Genomic DNA, 23459 nt, shown 5'->3' on the forward strand with positions numbered 1-23459 from the left:
AAGTTCTCTTTTTCAAGTAAAAAAAATTAAACACTTCATGTTTTGACTGATCAATTAGCTCCTACAATGGAAGGAGGCTCAGAGGAGACAAGCAAGGGCTATATACTCACAAAGCTAAGTGAAGATTTAGGGAATGACTGATGAAAAACTGTTACAAAAAGCTGAACTTAACACAAAGGAGACAAAAGAGGTAGTCTTTGTTCTAGATAAATGGCTACAACAGTTGAGGGAAACAAATGGCTGTGTAACTGCCCTCGAGTTGGTAATAATAATAAGCAGCAGCAGCAAATACATATGTTCCTGAGCTAGCGAGGACAAAATGGGTGGGTGTATATGTGGCTCAGCCAAACTGAGTATAAAAACTCATTATAGAGCCAAAACTGAGTATAAAGACTCAGTATAGTGTATACGGTATAAAAACTGTACAAGTAACAGAAAGAATTTTGAAAAGAGCAACAAACTTGAGCTGATTTCAACCCACTTATTCCTTTCCAATGACTTGGGATGCCCAGCATCACAATGGAGACCAGTAATGAAATCACATTTGTATTGTAATTCAAATGTATATTGCAACTGCTATACTCTGCTAAATGTAGTTTGTACTGTGATTTAAGTAAATTCCTGTATCATTCTGCTAAATCAAAGTCCCATGTAATGTCAAATAACTTCAAAAAACCCGAAGTTGGTATTAAACATTAAACCCTCTACATATGGAATATCTAAATGAACTCAGTCAGTGTTGGACACATGTATGTTATCAGTAAAAAAAACAGTCATGTATCTGTAGAAACATGTTCAGAATTTTATCTGTGGATGTTTAAATTCACACCTACAGAGAAATACTTAATTGAGGTTTCTCTACAGATCCAAACAAATTATTTAACATTATGTTCTTGTTCCAAGCATAGCTTTGGCATATGTATTTTGAAAATTAATTTTCATAATAGCAATAGTGTCACACAAGAATTACGCACTGAAAGTGCAATTAGCCTTAAAAGTTTTCATAAATATTTTAATCTTAGGATTTTCAGATGGAGAAAGAGGATATATATCAAGTGACAGAAATGGCAGAATTAAAACAAGACTACATATATATTGTTTCCAACACTCACGCTTGTACTGAATCAATGAAAAGATGCATTTACAGTTTTAACAACAGCTGGAATTTTAAGTTTTCAAAAATGAGGCCCTCTGAGAATAGCTACAGTAAAGATTCTATTTGCAATTTTTGACTATTAAAAGACCAAATAAATAGAACTTCACTTTGAACATGTTTATAAGAACTATCAGCTAGAAATTAAAATAAAAGATATCACAAAAAGTTCGAATAGAAATCCAAAAGACCTTGGGACTTGACTGCAACCACTAAACAAGCATTCTCACGATATCATTAACCACCTCTTAGTCATATAAGGAAAAAAGTTTAAAAACATACTTCTAAAAAAAAAAAAAAAAACAACAAAAACTTGAACACAGAGATTTCATGATTTCCATTACTCGTTGATAAGACAAAGTAAGATTTAACTAAATCAGCTCAAGTAGTTAAAACACTATAGAAAAAATACCCACATGTTCAGCAGGGTGGTTCAGCACAAAACTTGTTTTTTGTCCTCTGCTCAGAGACTCTGAATCTTATACATTGCAACACATTTAGCCTTACAAAACCAAAGGAACTCTACAGGTACACAGAAGGAAGATCTACTACTGAAGCTCCAAAAACCACAAAGGGGAAGCTATGAATGCTACTCAGAATGAGTGTTTGCCCTGTTCAGTAACTGCTCACCTTAGACACCTCTTATTTTTTATAGGACTCAAGCTCTACAGCCAGATATCTTTTCTGACCCCCCGAGGAGGAAAAAAAAGATATGTAATTGTTAAAAAATTCCATTATATACCTCCCAAAGCATAGAGGTGATGAACACGCTGGGAACGCAAGCCAGACCAGTTTCATGATCAATGAGTCTATTGTATTACAAGTTATTACCATGAAGTACAGTGAAACAACAACCTTAGCCCAGGCCCCCCAAGCCGATAAACAGTAAAACAGCAAATACTGGCTGTAAGTACGGTACGACATGCTGAAACTCCGAGATCAAGCGCAACAACTCTGAGAGCAAATAAATCAACATTGTGATGAGTGACCATTAATCCGAAACAATGAATGCTTATCACAAATACGATTAGACACACTCTGGTCAGATCTGTCATTATCTCAACCCTTCAAGCCCCACTTTGGGCGCCACAAAGAACTGTCCTGGTTTAAGCCCAGCCAGTAACTCAGAACCATGCAGCCGCTCGCTCACTCCCCTCCTTCTTCCTCCCCCTGCTCCCAGAGGGATGGGGAGGAGAATCGGAAGAATGTAACTAACTCCCACAGGTTGAGATAAGAAGTCCAGGAACTAAGGCATAATACAAAACCACTACTACCACCACCACCAATAATAATAATGATAAGGGAAATAACAAGGGGAGAGAATACAATTGCTCACCACCTGCTGACTGATACCCAGCCTGACCCAAGCAGCAATCTGGGCCTTCTGGGGGAGTTTCCCCCCAGTTTATATACTGGGCATGACGTCCTGTGGTATGGAATACCCCTTTGGCCAGTTTGGGTCAGGTGTCCTGTCTCTGCTTCCTCCTGGCTTCCCCTCCTCCCTGGCAGAGCATGAGACTGAGAAAGTCTTTGATCAGAGTAAACATTACTTAGCAACAACTAAAAACATTGGTGTTATCAACGTTGTTTTCAGACTACAGTCAAAAACACAGCACTGCACCAGCTACTAAGAAAGAGAAAAATGACTGCTACTGCTGAACCCAGGACACTCACTTATGTCCAAAACTTCTCAGCTATCCAAATACAATCTCCATGCATGAAATGACATGCACCAAACTAACAAATATTTACAACAACACTGAACTAAGAGTTTGAGAGGAGACTACCCTTTTTTGCTGTCAAGTGAAAATGAGCTTGACAGCTCCTGACTGATTTCGAGAGCTTGCTTGTTCAGGTACCTAGTTCTAAACAAAAGCCAACTGAATACTGCTCAGTTTCTTGTGTTGGTAGCTTAAGGTAGTGCCCAGTCTAATACAAAGTTATGGCATTTATATGAACAACGAATACAGCCTACTTACAAGAAGAGATGATAACAAGGTACATGAAGATCCCAGGACAAGAAAGACATGGACCTGTTGGAGTGGGTCCAGAGGAGGAGAGCCACAAAAATGATCAAAAGATTGGAACACCTCTTCCTATAAAGAAAGGCTGAGGGAGTTGGGATTGTCCAGCCTGGAGAAGAGAAGGCTCCAGGGAGACCTTACTGTGGTCTTTCAATATATAAAGTGGGCTTATATGAAAGATGGAAAAAGACTTTTTACCAGGGCCTGTAGTAATAGGATCAAAGAGGGGTAATGGTTTTAAAAGGAAAAAGGGTAGATTTAGACTGGATAGAAGGATGAAATTATTTATGATGAGAGTGGTGAGACACTGGAACAGGTTGCCTAGAGAAGCTGTGGATTCCCCATCACTTGAACTGTTCAAGGTGAGGTTGGATGGGGCTTTGAGTAACCTAATCTAGTGAAAGATGTCCCTGGCAGCAGCAGGGTGGTGGTGGAAATAGATGATCTTTAAAGGTCCCTTCCAACCCCAACCACTCTAGGATTTTAACAAAATCATACTAATACTGACTACAAGCCTACTTGGCCATAATACACATGTATTTTGCACTGTCTGAATACATTAATGTCTTGAGGAAATGCAAACTCCTTCAAAATACATCTCAGCTTAAACTGTGCTGCACTTCACATCCTCTGAAACTGTAAAATAAGTTCACTGAACAGTGAATATTTCTCTCCCATAGCAGCTATAAATAGGGAGATGGAACAACACGAAATCCTTATGTTTAACATCTTTTAGTTTTATCCTTACAGAGTAAGGCCCAAACCAAAATTACTCAATGAATCTGCCTGTCTGAATCTATTCAGGCAAACTACCTCAGCAATATAGTTTTTACAATGTAAATGAAAAAAAACCCCCACAAACAACACACAAAACCCAAACACTCCCCCCCCCCCAAAAAAAATAAAGCAACAACCCAAAAAACCAAACAACGCAAGAACAGCACAAACTATTTGCATGGTCCAAGTTCTATAGCATCCAGATGATTGGAATTGTATTTAAACTTTAAAGGCGTGGAGGGGGTGGTGATTAAGATGTCACCTGTACTACTTTATTTCTCACTCTGAAAGTATTTTCATTACTACTAAAACAATATACCAATGAGCCTTGCAATCATTAGTGAGGATTTTGACATCAAGACAAGTCCAGTGATAAAGCATCATAAACAAAGTGCTTACACAGATCAAGCACATGTAACAAAGCATGTTAAACATACAAAACAACAAATCTCCCTGGCTCATGCCCTTTTAAGTCACAAGAAAACTAACTATACAATCAACTAGGTTGGAAAAGACCTTTAAGATCATCAAGTCCAACCGCTACCCCAGGACTGCCAAGTCCACCACTAAACCAGGTAACTAAGGGCCTCACCTACACATTTTTGAACACTTCCAGGGACGGTGATTCCACCACTTCCCTGGGAAGCCTGTTCCAATGCATGATCACCCTTTTGGTGAAGAAATTGTTCCTAATATCCAATCTTAACCTCCCCTGGTGCAGCTTGAGGCCGTTATCTCTTGTCCTATCACTTGTTACTTGGGAGAGATCAGCCACCTCCTTGCTCCATCCTCCTATCAGATAGTTGTAGGGAGCAATAATGTCCCCCCTGAGCCTTCTCTTCTTCAGACTAAACAAACCCAGTTCCCTCAGCCGTTCTGTCAGGGTCCGACTGGAGAAAACCCCAGTGTCAGACCCTGTTTCATTCATGATCCCAAGAGGGAAATTAAGATGCAAACGAGGTCAAGTACTGTAATCGATTAGTAAGTTTATTACAAAAAGACAATTATAAAAAAAGGGAAATTATTGTAATAAAGGGGATAGTGATAGGACAGATTGGAAAAAGGATGGAAATGAAGCAAGGATTCAGGGTGCAGAGAGAGAGAGAGAAATAGTCACCACCATGGACCCAGCGGTGTCCTGGGGATCTGTCATCATCGTCGTCAGTGGAGGGAGTTCTTCAGGGTTCGTAGCCAGTATTGGAGCAGAGTGTCCCCCAAGAGTCCATAGTAGTCGTTGGAGGTGGATGTCCTCGTGGAGGCGTCCTTCTGGAGTTGTCCCCTTGAAGGTACCCCTGGAGGTGTCCTGATGGAGCTGCCCTCATGGCGATGTACCACGGAGGGTGTCCCTCAGGGTCCATAGTAGTTGTTGGAGGTGGATGTCCTCGCGGAGGCGTCCTTCTGGAGTTGTCCCCTTGAAGGTACCCTTGGAGGTGTCCTCATGGAGTTGCCCTCATGGCGATGTATCACGGAGGGTGTCCCTCAGGGTCCATAGTAGTCATCGGTGGAGAGTGTCCTCACGGAGGTGTCCTCCTGGAGTCATCCTCATGGCAATGGCTCCTTTTCGTGATTACTTTTTCCCCCTTTTATAATGAGTTTGGGGAAGTACCTCTGTTCTTCATGTCACTTATTACATGTTCCTGGTGGACCAGTTTCCCTGGTCTTGCAGTCAGCTCTTCAACTGCACCTGTCTGCAGCAATTCTGCACCGATTCCCTAATGGACGGAAGAGTCTTAGCTCTTTCCCGCTCATCCCTCAGGCAATGGACAGTGGAATCCCAGTTCAGCTCCTCACACCCTTCTCCCAGGCAATGGATATTGGAGTCTTATCTCAACTCCTCCCACCCATCTCTGAGACAAAAGATAGGTGGAATTCCATCTCAGTTTCTCATACCAATCTTTGAGACAATGGACACCGGAGCCTGATTTCAGATCAGTCTCTCACAAGTTCCTCATAAGACTTGTGCTCCAGGCCCTTCATCAGCTTCCTTGCCCTTCTCTGGACCTGCTCCAGCACCTCAATGTCTCTCTTGTAGTGAGGGGCCCAGAATTGAACAGAGTATTTGAGGTGCGGCCTCTCCAGTGTCAAGTACAGGGGGATTATAACTATCCTAGTCCTGCTGGCTATGCTATTTCTGATACAGGCCAGGATGCCATTGGCCTTCTTGGCTGCCTGGGCAAAAGCTGGCTCATGTTAAGCAGGCATCGATCAGCACCCCTAGGTCTTTTTCCATCGAGCAGCTTTCCAGCCACTCTTCCCCAAGCCTGGAGCATTGCATGGGGTTGTTGTGGCCCAAATGCAGAACCTGGCATTTTGCCTTATTGAACTTTATACCATTGGCCACAGCCCAATGTAATGATACTAAACAACACTAGCCCTAATACCGAGACCTGAAGGACACCACTAGTGACTGGTCGCCAAGGAGATGTGACACCACTTACCACCACTCTTTGGGCTCGGCCACCCAGCCGCTTTTTTACTCAGTGAAGAATACACCTATCCAGGCCATGAGCAGCCAGGTTCTCCAGGAGAATGCTGTGGGAGACAGTGTCAAATGCTTTACTAAAGTTCAAATAGACAAGGTCCACAGCCTCTCCCTCATCAACCAGGCAGGTCGCCTTGTAATAGAAGGACATCAGGTTTGGACAATCAGGACCTGCCCTTCATGAACCTGTGCTGACTGGGCCTGATCCCATGGTTTTCCCACACATGCTTTATGATCTCATTTAGGATCAACTGCTCCATGACCTTCCCTGGCACTGAGGTCAGGCTGACAGGCCTCTAGTTCCCAGGGTCCTCCTTCCTGCCCTTTTTGTAGAGAGAGGCATCACATTGCCCAACCTCCAATCCTCGGGGACCTGCCCACTAGACCAGAACTGCTGATAGATGATGGAGAGTGGCTTGGCGAGCTCCTCCACCAGCTCTTTCAGCATTCTTAGAGAATCATAAAACGGTTAGGGTTGGAAAGCACCTTAAGATCACCTAGTTCCAACCCCCCTGCCATGGGTAGGGATACCTCACGCTAGACCATGTTGCCCAAGGCTCAGTCCAACCTGACCTTAAACACTGCCAGGGATGAAGCATTTATCACTTCTTTGGGCAACCTGTTCCAATGCCTCACCAACCTTCACAGTAAAGAACTTCCTTATATCTAAACTGAACTTCCCCTGCTTAAGTTGAAACCCATTACCCCTTGTCCTATCACTAGAGTCCCTGATAAAGAGTCCCTCTCCAGCATCCTTGCTGCTATGAGGTCTCCACGCAGCCTTCTCTTCTCCAGGCTGAACAGCCCCAACTTTCTCAGCCTGTCTTCATAGGACAGGTGACCCAGCCCCCTTATCATCCTTATGGCCCTCCTCTGGACTTGCTCCAATAGATCTATGTCCTTCTTATGATGAGGACACCAGAACTAAACACAGTACTCCAAGGGGGGTCTCATGAGAGCAGAGTAGAGGGGCAGGATCACCTCCTTTGACCTGCTGGTCAGGCTTCTTTTGATGCAGCCCAGGATACGGTTGGCTTTCTGGGCTGCGAGTGCACACTGCCAGCTCATGTTCAGTTTCTCGTCAACCAACACCCCCAAGTCCTTCTCCACTGGGCTGCTCTGAATTGCTTCTCCACACAACCTGTAGCTGTGCCTGGGAATGCCCCGAACCAGGTGTAGGACCTTGCACTTCACTTTACTGAACCTCAAGAGGTTGGCATTAGCCCACGTCTCAAGCATGCCCAGGTCCCTCTGGACGGCATCCCTTCCCTCCAGCGTATCAACTGAACCACACAGCTTGGTGTCGTCGGCAAACTTGCTGAGAGTGCACTCAATCCCACTGTCCATGTTGCTGACAAAGATGTTGAACAGGATTGGTCCCAACACTGATCCCTGAGGGACACTACTCGTTACTGTTTTCCAACTGGACATTGATCCGTTTACCACAACTCTTTGCATGTGACCATCCAGCCAGTTCTTCATCCACTGAGTGGTCCATCTATCAAATTGATGTCTCTCCAATTTAGAAACAAGGATGTTGTGCAGGACAGTGTCGAACGCTTTGCACAAGTCCAGGTAGATGACGTCAACTGCTCTGCCCCTGTCCATCAGTTCCGTAGCCCCATCATAGAAGGCCACCAATTTGGTCAGGCAGGATTTCCCCTTAGTGAAGCCATGTTGGCTGTCACCAACCACCTCGTTGTTTTTCATGTGCCTTAGCATGCTTTCCAGGAGAATCTGCTCCAAGATTTTGCCAGGCACAGAGGTGAGGCTGACAGGTCTGTAGCTCCCCGGGTATTCCATCTTCCCCTTCTTGAAAATGGGGCTTATACTACCCTTCCTCCAGTCATAAGGAACTTCACCTGACTGCCATGATTTTTCAAATATGATGGACAGTGGCTTAGCAACTTCGTTCGCCAGCTACTTCAGGAGCAGCCATGCACCAGCCTCTGGGAAAATCGAACAGTACAATGGGCTGTTAAAAACTACACTGAAAGCAATGGGTGGTGGGACTTTCAAACACTGGGATACAGATTTACCAAAAGCCACCTGGTTGGTCAGCACTAGGGGATCTGCCAACAGGGCTGGCCCAGCCCAGTCAGAACTTTTACGTACTGTAGAGGGGGATAAAGTTCCTGTGGTGCACAGAAAGAATTTGTTGGGGAAGACAGTCTGGGTTATTCCTGCTTCAGGTAAAGGCAAACCCACTCGTGGGGTTGCTTTTGCTCAGGGACCTGGATATACTTGGTGAGTAATGCAGGAAGATGGGGAAGTCCAAAGTGTACCTCAGGGTGATTCAATTTTAGGGGAAAACAGCCAATGAATTCAATGATATGCTGTTGCCTGCTATATAACACTTTTATAGCACTTAAGCTAGATGCACATCTCCACCACTCTGGGCTTTGAAAAGAAGATATGCGCTGTCATGATCATCAGCGGAGAATAAAGACATGGGAAAAAGCTGGCAGCAGCATCAGAACTGTCCTCAGGTCACCATCGACTGACCCTGACTTCCCTCCAATCATCACCACAAGAAAGAATGAACTTTGATGAAACCAGATGAGCTCAGCAGTGACCAGACGAGTTCAGCGGTGTCCTCAGCAGACAACAACCCAACACTACACACCGTCCCTCCTGCACTGAATGACTCTTACAAGAGATGGAGCCTGACATCATGGACTGGATGGATTCAGCAACTTTATAGGGATTGGTCCATGGACTAAGGAATGATATCTCTCTCTTTGTGTGTGTGTGTGTGTATGCATATATGAGATAAAAAGTGATGGTACATTTTAAAACATGGGATCTGAGCATGACATGAATGGCATGGAATAAGGGGTGGATACTGTCCTGGGTTCAGCTACAGCAGTCATTTTTCTCCTTCTTAGTAGCTGGTGCAGTGCTGTGGTTTTGACTTTAGCCTGAGAACAATGATGATAACACCGATGTTTTTAGTTGTTGCTAAATAATGTTCACTCTGACCAAGGGCTTTCTCAGTCTCATGCTCTGCCAGGGAGGAGGGGAAGCCGGGAGGAAGCAGAGACAGGACACCTGACCCAAACTAGCCAAAGGGGTATTCCATACCACAGCATGTCATGCCCAGTATATAAACTGGAGGGAGTTACCCGGAAGGCCCAGATTGCTGCTCGGGTCAGGATGGGTATCGGTCGGTGGGTGGTGAGCAATTGTATTCTCTCCCCTTGTTATTTCCCTTATCACTATTATTATTGGTGGGATTAGTAGTAGTGGTTTTGTATTATACCTTAATTACTGGACTGTTCTTATCTCACCTCGTTCGAGTTACATTCTTTAGATTCTCCTCCCCATCCCTCCGGGAGCAGGGGGAAGAAGAAGGGGAGGAGTGACCGAGCGGCTGCGTGGTTCTGAGTCACTGGCTCGGCTTAAACCACGACACTAAGGAAACAAAGGAGCTGTGCAGAGGACTTCTCTTTCTCAATTTAGAATTCCAAACATCTTGTAGAGTTTCTTTATAAAGACCTTTATTTGTAAATGTATGATGTTCTAAGTCTTACTATATCTTAACGACATCTGAGAGTAGATAAAAATATTATTATATTAATTTTTAATGTATATGTTGCTGATTATCTCCGTTAGTAGAGAATGCGAAACATAACAAAAAACCTTGCTTACACAAATTATCCTGAAACCTCTAGTACCACCTAAATAGCTTGTGATAAAAGCATGATTCGCATCAGTCATTTCCTGTCAGAGTGCCCAATTCAAAGACAGACATTTAAAAATTTCTCAACAATTTCAAGGGCAATATGTTCACACAAATCTTTAAATTGAAAAAATAGTGTATCAAGTCTTTTAGGGTCAAGTACAGTTTGGTCTCAAGCAATAATGTGACTTCAAAGACGCTAACAGTAAGAGAACAATACTGGAGAGTTATCATATTCTATAGAGCATATATGTCGTTTTATGGATTTTAGTTCATACCCTTTACCTTCTGACTATGGAACAACAAGTGCTACTGTTCTAACCAGCACATTCCATGAAATTCCATATTTTAGACATCATTCAAAATAAACTCTGTACAACTAAGTTGCCATGAATATGAATGCAGAAGTTAATACTGAAAAACAAAAAAACGGAACACACAAACTGATTTGGTTTGGTTTATGTTTCTGGGTAATAAGGAGCAGAGTCAAACTGTGACAGAACAAGTGTTGTGGTTTAAGCCCAGACGGTAACTCGGAACCACGCAGCCGCTCACTCACTCCCCTCCTTCCTCCTCCCCCCGCTCCCGAAGGGATGGGGAGGAGAATCAGAAGAATATAACTCCCACGGGTTGAGATAAGAACAGTCCAGTAACTAAGGTATAATACAAAACAACTACTACCACCACTAACAATAATAATGATAAGGGAAATAACAAGGGGTGCTGATGACACTGCCGAAATCATCTGGTCACTGCTGAGCTCGCCTGGTTTCATCAAAGTTCATTCTTTCTTGTGGTGATGATTGGAGGGAAGTCGGGGTCAGTTGCGGGTGACCTGAAGATATCTAGCTGGTGGGCTATAAAAGTGTTATAGAGCAGGCAACAGCATACAATTGAGTTCATTGGTTGTTTTCCCCCAAATTAAATCCCCTTGAGGTACACATTGGACTTCCCCATCTTCCCCCATTACCCACCAAGTATACCCAGGTCCCTGAGCAAAGGCAACCCCACGAGTGGGTTTGCCTTTACCTGAAGGAGGAATAACCCTGACTGTCTTCCCCAACAAATTCTTTATGTGCACCAGAGGAACAGCCCATTGCACCATTTGATTTTCCCGGAGGCTGGTGCATGGTAGGGGATGTGATATACCCACTCAATGCCATGCTCTTTGGCCCAAGTGTCTGTGAGGTTATTCCGTAAATTAGTCCCACTGTCTGACTCAATTCTTTCTGGGGTGCCATGGTGCCATAAGATTTATTTCTTAAAGGCCCAGGATAGTGTTCCGGGCAGTGGCGTGGGGCACAGCATATGTTTCCAGCCATCCGGTGGTTGCTTACACCATGATAAGCACATAGTGCTTGCCTTGACGGATTTGTGGGAGTATGATATAGTCAATGTGCAAGGCCTATCAATATTTGCACTTCAGCCTTCATCCGGTATGCCAGAGGTTTTAATTGCTTGGCTTGCTTAATTGCAGCACATGTTTCACATTCGTGAATAACCTGGGCAATAGTGTCCATCGTTAAGTCCACCCCTCGATCACGAGCCCATCTATATGTTGCATCTCTGCCTTGATGGCCTGAGGTGTCATGGGCCCACGGGGCTAAAAATAATTCATCCTTATGTTGCCAATCTAAGTCCATCTGAGCCACTTCAATCTTAGCAGCTTTATCCACTTGCTGGTTGTTCTGGTGTTCCTCAGTGGCCGGACTCTTGGGTACATGAGCATCTACGTGGCGTACCTTCACCACCAGGTTCTGCACCCGGGCAGCGATATCTTGCCACAGTGCAGCAGCCCAGATGGGTTTACTTCTGCGTTGCCAGTTGCTCTGCTTCCGTTGCTGCAACCACCCCCACAGGGCATTTGCCACCATCCATGAGTCAGTATAGAGATAAAGCACTGGCCATTTTACTCGTTCAGCAATGTCCAAGGCCAGCTGGATGGCTTTCACCTCTGCAAACTGACTCCATTCACCCTCTCCTTCAGCAGTTTCTGCAACTTGTCACAGGGGACTCCACACAGCTGCCTTCCATCTCCGATGCTTTCCCACAATACAGCAGGACCCATCAGTAAACAAGGCATATTGCTTATCACTCTCTGACAGTTCATTATATGGTGGGGCCTCGTAAGCACGCATCACCTCCTCCTCTGGCAACATCCCAAATTCTTTGCCCTCTGGCCAGTCCATGATGACTTCTAGGATTCATGCACGACTGGGATTTCCTATTCGAGCTCGTTGTGTAATTAGTGCAGCCCACTTACTCCATGTAGCATCGGTTGCATGATGTGTAGAGGAGACCCTGCCTTTGAACATCAAGCTCAGCACAGGCAACTGGGGTGCCAGAAGGAGCTGTGCTTCAGTGCCAATCGCTTCTGAAGCAGCTCGAACCCCTTCATAGGCTGCCAGTATCGCTTTTTCAGTGGGAGTGTAGCTGGCCTCGGATCGTCTGTATCCCCGACTCCAAAAGCCAAGGGGTCAACCTCGAGTCTCCCCTGGAGCTTTCTGCCAGAGGCTCCAGGTAGGACCATTCTCCCTGGCTGCGGTATAGAGCCCATTTTTCACATCTGGCCCGGCCCGGACTGGTCCAAGGGCTACTGCATGAAGTCTCTCTCATTTAATTTGTTCAAAGGCTTGTTGTTGCTCAGAGCCCCATTTGAAATCATTCTTCTTCTGGGTCACATGATGGAGAGGGCTTACAATCTGACTGTAATTTGGGATGTGCATTCTCCAGAACATTCTCCCACAACACCTAAGAAAGCTTGTGTTTCTTTCTTGTTAGTTGGTGGAGACATTGCTGTTATCTTGTTGATCACATCTGTGGGGATCTGGTGACATCCATCTTGCCATTTTATTCCCAAAAATTGAATCTCCTGTGCAGGTCCCTTGACCTTACTCCGTTTTACGGCAAAACCTGCCTTCAGCAGGATTTGGATTATCTTCCTCCCTTTCTCAAAAACTTCTTCCGCTGTATCGCCCCACACGACAACGTCATCAATGTACTGCAGGTGTTCTGGAGCTTGCCCCTGTTCCAGTGCAGTCTGGATCAATCCATGGCAGATGGTAGGGCTGTGTTTCCACCCCTGGGGCAGTCGGTTGCAAGTGTACTGGACGCCCCTCCAAGTAAAAGTGAACTGTGGCCTGCACTCTGCTGCCAAAGAGATGGAGAAAAATGCACTGGCAATATCAATTGTGGCATCCCACTTGGCTGCCTTTGACTCCAGTTCACGCTGAAGTTCTAGCATGCCCAGTACGGCAGCACTCAATGGTGGTGTGACTTCATTCAGGCCATGATAGTCTTCTGTTAGTCTCCACTCTCCGTTTGAGTTTCGCACTGGCCATATGGGGCTGTTAAAGGGTGAGCGGGTCCCGCTCACCACTCCTTGGCTCTCCAGTCTATGGATCAGGTTATGGATGGGAATCAGGGAGTTTCGCTTGGTGCGATATTGCCGCCGGTGCACTGTTGTCACCTCGATTGGCACTTGCTTTTCTTTGACTTTCAGCAACCCCACAACAGAAGGATCCTCTGAGAGACTGGGCAAGGTGGACAGCTGCTTAATTTCCTCTGTCTCCAAGGCAGCGATACCAAAAGCCCATCGATACCCTTTTGGGTCTTTCAAGTACCCTCTCCTGAGATAGTCTATGCCAAGGATGCATGGAGCCCCTGGACCAGTCACAATGGGGTGCTTTTGCCACTTCCTCCCAGTCAGGCTGATTTCAGCTTCCAGCATAGTTAATGCTTGGGATCCTCCTGTCACTCCAGAAATATAAATGGGTTTCACCCCTTGATACCTTGATGGCATCAGAGTACACTGTGCACCGGTATCTACTAGAGCCTTATACTTCTGTGGGACTGATGTGCCAGGCCATCTGATCCACACAGTCCAGTAAACCCGATTGTCCCTCTCCTCCACCTGGCTGGAGGCAGGGCCCCTCTAATAGTGATCATAAGATTGTCCTCTTATGTCTTGTCAAAAGGGATTAGTATTCCTTATCACAGGAGCTGGAGTAAAATCAGCTCTTCCACTCCATCTGGGAAACTGCTCACCAGAGACTGGAGCAGCAGCTTTCCTGGGAGGATCACCCTTGACCATTGTTCTCCAGTTCATGCAGACGTTGCTCCAGAAGTGAAGTAGGTTTTCCATCCCACTTTCTCATGTCTTCTCTGTGATCCCACAGGTAAAACCATAGGGTGGCCCATGGTGTGTACCTCCTATGTTTTCTCTGTCCAAGCAGTAGGGCATCTTCTCTTAATAGTTGTGACATGGGTTGGTACATGTGGGGAGCTGGATAGATCAGGTAAATCGTCTCTCAATTGTTTGAACTCCTGGGACAGTTTTTCCACAGCTGAAATGATGGAAGGGGTGAGATTGTCTTCGAAATCTCGGAGTTGACGAATCAGTTCATCCACTGTTGGTGGTTTTACGTCATTCCAGGTCATTGATGCCAATGAGTGGGCATATGATGATGGTGCACTCCATGTAAGTTTCCGCCACATGGGTCGTGTACATTCAACTTCATCTGGATCTACGGATGCGTTCCCGGCATCTGGCCTACAATAGATCATCTCTAGAATGGCTGATTCCCTCAGGGACTGGATGACTCTCTCTATCGTGGTCCAGTTGGCTGAGAGACTCATAACATCGTCCTTGTAGGGAAACCTTTCTTTCACAGCTGGCAAGAGCCGCCTCCAAAGCCTGAAGGCTCCTTTCTCTTTTGCAATCGCTTTGTCAATTCTTCTTTCCCTAGCAAGTGATCCCAGCTGCTTGGCTTCCTTACCTTCTAGTTTATGACTGTCGGCCCCATTGTCCCAGCATTGGAGCAACCAGGTGACACCGTGCTCCCCTGGAAGACGGGTGAAATCTTTTCGCATATTCCGCAGCTCGGTCGAGGTCCAGGGTCGAGAAGTCACTTCTTGTTCTTCTTCCTCTTCCTCTGATCCACATAGTAATAACTCTTGTTCAGATGCTGTCCCCTATAGTAATTGCATTGGGACTTAATCTTTCTTCACTGCAGCGGTTGCTCTTTGTTTTTGGTTTAGCTGCAGTGTCTATCACTGTGGTTGGAGTGGCTGCAGTGTCTGTTGCTGGCGTTGGTGCAGCTGCTGTTCTTGGGGGTTGAGTAACACCATCAGCTGCGTCGTCTGTTGCTGTTCGTGTTTGAGTAGCTGCTGTACTTGTCACTGGAGTTGGTGTAGATGCAGAGCTTGGAGCAGCTGCGTTGTCTGTTGTGGTCAGGGTTTGGGCAACTGCTGTGCTTGTCACTAGGGTTGGTGTAGCTGCTGTGCTTGGAGTTGGAGTAGCTGCGTTGTCTGTTGCTTTGCCATCAAATCCAGAGACATTTTTTTCCCTTTGAAGGTGCTGGATAATGTTGAGCAGGGGTCTGTAGGCGTAGGCCAAGCCCCAGCACATTGCCATGATTTGTCCCTCTCTGGTATTACCAGGAAGACAGCACACCTCGTTTAAGTGTTTTACTAGTTTTTCTGGATGTTGCACTTGTTCACTGGTGAAGTTCCAAAGCACTGGAGGGGCCCACTGGCCTAGATACTTGCCCATACTATCCCACACACCCTGCCACTCATGACTGTCCAGCCTCAGGGAGAATCTCTTGGTGGTCCTCCTATATCATCATCTAACCCTAGACCAGATTTGAACCCGATACCACTTACCTTTCGAGATCAGACGAAAGAGGGTGTTCCCAGGGTGGGATGGCCATGGGTAAAACACACTCCATATGTGTGCCAACATGCTGATCCACAGCACAATCAGCAGGCAGGTCTCAAGGGTATTCAAAGGCCATCCTAAACCTTCAGAACTCTCAAATGCTGTTGCAAGTAGGCTGGTGGGGGAGCGGGGGGTGTAAGGGAATGCCTTCTGCGTAGGTTGACCCCCCGAGGAGAAAAAAAAAAGATATGTAATTGCTATAACATTTCATTATATACCTCCGAAAGTATAGAGGTGATGACCACACTGGGAACGCAAGCCAGACCAGTTTCATGATCAATGAGTCTATTGTATTACAAGTCATTACCATGAAGTACAGTGAAACAAGAACCTTAGCCCAGGCCCCCCAGCCGATAAACACTAAAACAGCAAGTATTGTTTCTAAGTAGGTACGACATGCTGAAACTCTGAGATCAAGCACAACAACTCTGAGAGCAAATAAATCAACATTGTGACAAGTAGTAACAATGAATGCTTATCACAAATATGATTAGACACACTCTGGTCAGACCTGCCGTTATCTCAACCCTTCATGCCCCACGCTGGGTGCCACAAAGAACTGTGGTGGTTTAAGCCTAGACGGTAACCCGTAACCATGCAGCTGCTCGCTCACTCCCCTCCTTTTTCCTCCCCCTGCTCCCAGAGGGAGGGGGAGGAGAATCGGAAGAATGTAACTCCCACGGGCTGATATAAGAGCAGTTCAGTAACTAAGGTATAATACAAAACCACTACTACCACCACCGCCAATAATAATAATGAAAAGGGAAATAACAAGGGGAGAGGATACAATTGCTCACCACCCGCCGACCGATACCCAGCCTGACCAGAGCAGCCATCTGGGCCTTCCGGGTAACTCCCCCTGGTTTATATACTGGGCATGACATGCTGTGGTATGGAATACCCCTTTGGCCAGTTTGGGTCAGGTGTCCTGTCTCTGCTTCCTCCCGGCTTCCCCTCCTCCCTGGCAGAGCATGAGACTGAGAAAGTCTTTGGTCGGAGTAAACATTACTTAGCAATAACTAAAAACATCGGTGTTATCAGTGTTGTTCCCAGGCTGAAAGTCAAAACCACAGCACTGCACCAGCTACTAAGAAGGAGAAAAAATTACTGTTGTAGCTGAACCCAGGACAACAAGGAAGGAGAAAATATTTATGGCTCAATCTCTTATGACTACAAAATGAAATATTTTCCATAATAAAAAGTCAACACAAAATCTCCACTCCCAGTCAAGAACAAAAGAATTAAGCTTTTAATTGTCAGTTGGCCTGTGTTTTTTGAGTCTGAATTAATTCTGCCTAACATTTCCTTAAAATACTGTAAAATTCAGTAGCAAAACTAGGAGCCATGTTTCTGAATGCTTCTACCTTACTCTCACAGAGAAATAAAAAGGGTAACAACACATAAATAAAAGAAAACATTCTTTGAGGGTGCAGAGCAGCTGGCTGATCTACTGAAACTATACCCTGGAAAGCTGCGCTCTATTTTAACAATATCATTGATGCTGCAGACACTACTGTTGTGAAAAAATAAGAAACAGGTTTGGCTTTCCTTCATTTCTCCATCTTCAATGTTATCCTTTATTTCTCAAGACGGAACTATTAAGTCTTTTTTCCCAGTAGAGGTAGACGTCAAAAACCTGGATATTTTAGTAAAATGTATTCTTCTCTTTTAAACCTACTTTACAACAAATAAAAGCCTTTCCTTTGTAGGCTGGCAGGCAGGACAGAGGAAAACTATCTTTTTCAAAGAAGCCACCACATCTAAGTCTTTATTACTGATTTGAATTTCTAATTCCAGCTCCTTGTCACTTGACCTAGTTGTGCTTTTGATAGCTTTTTCTCTCCCAGTCTTTTTTTAAAGAAAAATAAAATATGATGAACTCACAATACTTTTTAATTTATAGCAGATTGCAAGGTCTTTCTTTCAGCCTTCAAAATCTTAATTTTAAAATCTGTAATGAAATCAATTACTGCTTTTGCTGTTTTTTTTCAAATAATTTGACCATTATCTGTGAAACTGTGATGATAAACAAGTTTTCTGTCTTTCCTGCTCAGTAGCTGCATGTTAAAAAAAAACAACACTAAACAAAAAACCAAACCACAATACACACACACACAAACATTTGTGTGTTACTGAGTTGGTTATGCAGTCTCCTAATAATGGCTACCTGGTACACTCTTTCCTAATATACATCTATAATTAGGAAACATAGAGCAGATAATTCCATCACCAGATATGTTTGTTTGTTTCCCAAAAAGCAATAAAGGCCAACTACCCACAGCCTATGAAATATGATCAGCAGAAGAAGCAACAACAGCAAAGTCAATATATATATATTTTTTTTTTTTTTTTTTTTAAGAACATGTATCCAGGCATTGGAAGCTGGACACACCCAAGCCTAGACAACAACTATGTCAAGAGTTGAGACTGACCAAATGTATATACAACTTGGAGATGTGTATCAAAAAGTGATACTACATTAATCAGACATGAGGATAAATTAAGGACTCCTCAGTTAAGATTAAACAAACTTCATACAGAACAAAGTAAAGATCTAAAGATTAACTTTTGTGTAGGGATATTAAAAAGCAAAAATGGCATCTAAAGAAATCCAAGTGTCAATTATGATTTTGCATGGTGCAAAATGAAGGTGCCTATTATAGTATAAAATATAATAAAATAACAATGGAAAGTGTGACCATCTAAAATGTCTTTCCTTTTTAATTAAGAGGATAAATAGTGAAATTTTCTACTCAACATCTAAAGTAAAATTACTTATTGTAATTCACAAAAATCACCCTCTACATAAAGTTCACACTGTGATACCTCAAATCTGCTGTAATGTCATTGTTCACTGTATGTCACAATTAGATTGTTAGACAAAATTCTTCTAAAAGTTACCTTTAAAAACCTAATGTCTAAATTTTTTTTGAACTCTCACAGTACCCAGCTAATGCTTAGAAGTCAACCATACTGATATTAAGTACCAGGTCAAAGCCTACTTTCTTTTCTGTTACAAATAGAATTCTCCTTCCACAAATACTCTGGTGGTGTCAAGAAGGAGGATGACTGATATCAGCTGGCTAAATAAAAAGTCATTGAAGCAAATGTCTAAAACTCTGCACTGGGTTTCTTCTTCAAAACTATGTATTAAAAAGACTTTCAGGAACTATTGTTGAAATAGCTAGATATTTCAAATGAGAGACAGCAAACTAACATTAATGCAAGCTAGTCACAAGTAAAAATGTTTCCGAAAGTCTGGTTCTGAAATCAAAAGGTTTCAAAAAAATCTTCCGATATCAGTTGCTTCACTTCTGAATGAATTAGGTATTTAAAAGCACCATAATGGACTATCACTTGGGTATTTTAAAAATTAATTGTGATTTCCCAATTTTATATGAAACTGCTTTGGTTTCATGAGATATCTTGGAAAGCTCCAATAAATGATGGTCAGGGTTAGATGATGTGCTGCACCATTTGTCTACAAAGTTTTTCACTGTGCAGGTCACTAGTGAGTTTTGCAGTCCAAAATAGGAAGGGCATAATTTCCTCCAGCCAAAGAACATGAAGTAATTCCAGACGAGAGAAAACAATTACAAAGTTACATTACTCAGTTAAGTTCAACTAAAAAGCAAATAATTGAACAGATGAATGAATGAACAGCATTCACTTTCAACAATTTCATCCACAAAATGCCAGAATGTAGAATTCTTAATTTGCAATTGATAATTTCTAGTCCCTGTCCTGCACACTAGTCCAAATAGAATGCACAGCTAAAATAGTCTGGCTCAGTTTACACAAGACCAAATACCAGCATACAGAACAATTCTTGACTGGTAACTTGATTTTTTGTTGTGTTGATATGTTGCTTGCTATATTGTGCAACTGTAATTGGTAGCCATAGTTACATAGTTACTGCATCTTGGACCTGGGACAAAGTGACCCTCTTAAAACAATAAGGAACTCATGGGCACAACCAGATCTTGGTTGTGTTTGAAGGATCAAAGGAGAACACCCAGGATTGGTGACACCAAAAGGATTAGTTACTTGACAGCTTGGCGAAGTGACCCTTCGATTACCTAACTTGGCAAAAGAACTAACTTTTAAGGTGTCCTAAAGTGATCAGCCTTCATTATAATACTAAAAATCATGGCCACAGGTCAAAAAGACCCCAGCCCAGGTGAAGACCTTTCCCCCGAGCATGCGTAGTAGCTAGAAAGAATGACACAGCAAATATTACAATTATATGTAGATTACAACCAATCATCGTAATGGGGAGTGTACTACCTTCTAACTTTTGTGTATAAATGCAATGAAGAAAGATGGCATTGGTGTGCTTGATTTGTGGAACAGTCCACCGAACACCCAGGCCTGAATAAACAATATCTCTCCTGAGCATGTGGAATTTACTTTTAGCGTGTTTACTGCACACCGGGCATGAATCCACTTTTCGGATAAACAGTTGCATTGCTGATAATGCTTACTACAGAGTCCATGAGATTTACTGAGATTCATTAGTCTATTGAGCTGTAAAAATTTGAATTAGCTTAACCAGTCATAAAAGGCTAACTGGTTACTCATATTTTGAGTTTCTTCAAATAAAGAATTCTTTAAAATACTTTGACTAATTATTTCAATTTACAAAACACAGAATGTAGCAACAATCTGTACATTTAGAAAAATTCTTTGGAAGTGAGATGCTCTTTCACAATTACTACCTGATCAATTTCTATAAAATAATTTAAAAAATTACAGCAAGTTATAAATATATGGTGAATATATTACTGTTTATTTTCCAGCACTTCTGAGATGAGCAAAAGAGAAATTTTTCCCCTTAGTGTTAGTTAATATGGAATATCTCTTTGGTCAGCTGGAGTAAGGTGTCGTGGCTGCGTCTCCTCTCAACTTCTTGTGTGCCACCAGCCTACTTGCTGGGGGGGGGGGAGGGGGAGCAGCATGAGAAAGAGAAGGCCTTGACATTGTGTAAGCATTGTTCAGCAATAACTAAAACATCCCTGTGTTATCAACAGTGTTTTCAGCACAAATCCAAAACATAGCACCATGCAAGCTACTATGAATAAATTTAACTATCCCAGACAAAACCGGTACAATTTCTTATATATGTCTGTACAGCTTAATTAAATTTATGTATATCCTTTCAATTCCACAGTTTCTACATGAAAACAATAATTCTTGTCTAAAACCCCCAAACAAATAAATACCCCCCCCAATCACAAGCAAACAGTAACAGCTTCATAAAGCCATGAGTACATAAGAAAATCTATAAAATAAGGACACTTTTTTACCCACTAAAAAACAACAAACCAACCTCCCAAATTCAGTAACACCTCACCTGCATCAGCTCTGGACCGCTGACCTGGCGATTTTCCAAATGGGGTCTTCATTCATCTGTGTTTAAGCGAGCAGCAAAGCTGCTAAACTAGGGTGAAAATCAGGTTCTTCCCAACTCCCAAAATATCTTCTTATTCTGGTAATAAAACAGCTACTTATAAATCCACCATCCAACCGCCAATTTGTTCTTCCTCAAATATAGAAGCACTTTCAATTATATCACTCTGAAAAACAAACCAGAAAGCATAGTCTGATTTGAGACCTGGTTAAAATAAACATTGGAGTGAAACAAAATATTTTTTCTTTCATGCACAATGAGAAGTCTCTTCATATTCTGTTATTCTGGATGCATTCAGTAAACAAAACTAATACATCAAAAAAACACTATAATGGCCTTTACAGACTATCAGTATATTTTAGAAAAGCATCACAGCTGACCAATTATGAACTGACAGCCTCCAAACCAGATTCTCCACCTGGCCAGGGATATCTTCCACAATCACAGAATCATAAAAATCATAGAATCGACTAAGTTGGAAAAGACTTTTAAGATCATCAAGTCCAACCTTTAGCCCAGAACTGCCAAGTCCACCACTAAACCAGGTAACTAAGGGCCTCACCTACACGGTTTTTGAACACTTCCAGGTACCGAGATTCCACCACTTCCCTGTGAAGCCTATTCCAATGCATGATCACCCTTTTGGTGAAGAAATTGTTCCTAATATTCAGTTTAAACCTTCCCTGGTACATCTTAGGGCCATTACCTCTTATCCTACCACTTGTTACTTGGGAAAAGAAAACAGCCACCTCCTCTCTCCATCCTCCTTTCAAGTAGTTGTAGAGAGTGCTAATGTCTCCCCTAAGCCTTCTCTTCTCCAGGCTAAACAACCCCAGTTCCCTCAGCCATTCCTCATAAGACTTGTGCTCCAGGCCCTTCACCAGCTCCGTTGCCCTTCTCTGGACCTGCTCCAGCACCTCAATGTCTTTCTCGTAGTGAGGGGCCCAGAACTGAACACAATACTCGAGGCGCGGCCTCACCAGTGCCGAGTACAGGTGGATTATAACTATCCTAGTCTTGCTGGCTATGCTATTTCTGATACAAGTCAGGATGCCATTGGCCTTCTTGGCTGCCTGGGCACACTGCTGGCTCATGTTCAGCCAGCCATCAATCAACACCCCCAGTTCCTTTTTGGCCAAGCAGCTTTCCAGCCACTCTTCCCCAAGCCTGTAGCATTGCATGGGGATTTTGTGACACAAATGCAAGACCCAGCACTTTGCCTTACTGAACCTCATACCATTGGCCACAGCCCATTGATCCAGCCTGTCCAGATCCCTCTGCAGAGCCTTCCTATCCTCCAGCAGATCAACACCCCCAACCAACTTGATGTTGTCTGCAAATATACTGAGGGTGCACTCGATCCCCTCATCCAGATCATCACGAAAGATATTAAACAACACCGGCCCTAACACCAAGCCCTGAGGGACACCACTAGCGACCAGTCGACAACTAGATGCGAAACCATTTACCACCACTCTTTGGGCTCGGCCATCCAGCCAGTTTCCAACCCAGTGAAGAATCCTCCTATCCAGGCCATGAGCAGCCAGGTTCTCCAGGAGAATGCTGTGGGGCACAGTATCAAATGCTTTACTAAGGTTCAAATAGACAATGTCTACAGCTGTTCCCTCATCAACCAGGCAGATCACCTTGTAATAGAAGAAGATCAGGTTGGTCAAGCAGGACCTGCCCTTCATGAACCCGTGCTGACTGGGCCTGACCCCCCCTGTTTTCCCACATGTGCTGTATGCTCTCACTTAGGATCAACTGCTCCATGACCTTCCCTGGCACTGAAGTCAGGCTGACAGGCCTGTAGTTCCCAGGGTCCTCCTTCCTGCCTTTTTTATAGAGAGGTGTCACGTTGGTCAAACTCCAGTCCTCTAGGACCTGCCCACTAGACCAAGACTGCTGATAAATGATGGAGAGCGGCTTGGTGAGATCCTCCGCCAGCTTCTTTAGCACTCTTGGGTATAACCCATTCGGCCCCATAGACTTGTATATGTCTAAGTGGAGGAGGAAGTCACTAACCATTTCTTCCTGAATTATGGGGACTTCAGTCAGCTCCCCATCTCTGCCATCCAACTCAAGGAACTGAGTACCCTGAGGATGGCTGGTGTGACTATTAAAGACTGAGGCAAAGGCAGCATTAAGTACCTCAGCCTTTTCCTCATCCTTAGTCACTAGGTATCCCCTAGTATCCAGTAGAGGATGG

General features: G+C 43.7%; 1 protein-coding gene and 1 long non-coding RNA gene across 5 annotated transcripts in view; one reads left to right on the forward strand and one right to left on the reverse strand.

Moving 5' to 3' along the window:
- The window catches only part of LOC115618977 (spindlin-Z), a 75308-nt gene that overhangs the window by 23628 nt on the left and 28221 nt on the right, over nucleotides 1-23459 (reverse strand). For all 4 annotated transcript variants that reach the window (XM_030510990.1, XM_030510992.1, XM_030510994.1 and 1 more), the window contains one exon: nucleotides 21194-21416. In XM_030510990.1, the coding sequence (XP_030366850.1) occupies nucleotides 21194-21245 (52 nt within the window). In that variant the 5' untranslated portion in view covers nucleotides 21246-21416. The remainder of the gene's footprint in view (nucleotides 1-21193; nucleotides 21417-23459) is intronic.
- On the forward strand, nucleotides 394-11309 carry LOC115618979. The gene is made up of 3 exons (XR_003994888.1): nucleotides 394-404; nucleotides 597-599; nucleotides 11205-11309. It is a non-coding gene; the product is annotated as an uncharacterized LOC115618979 (long non-coding RNA).

Source organism: Strigops habroptila, chromosome W (assembly GCF_004027225.2).
Source record: "Strigops habroptila isolate Jane chromosome W, bStrHab1.2.pri, whole genome shotgun sequence".
In the NCBI taxonomy this organism is placed as follows: domain Eukaryota; kingdom Metazoa; phylum Chordata; class Aves; order Psittaciformes; family Psittacidae; genus Strigops; species Strigops habroptila.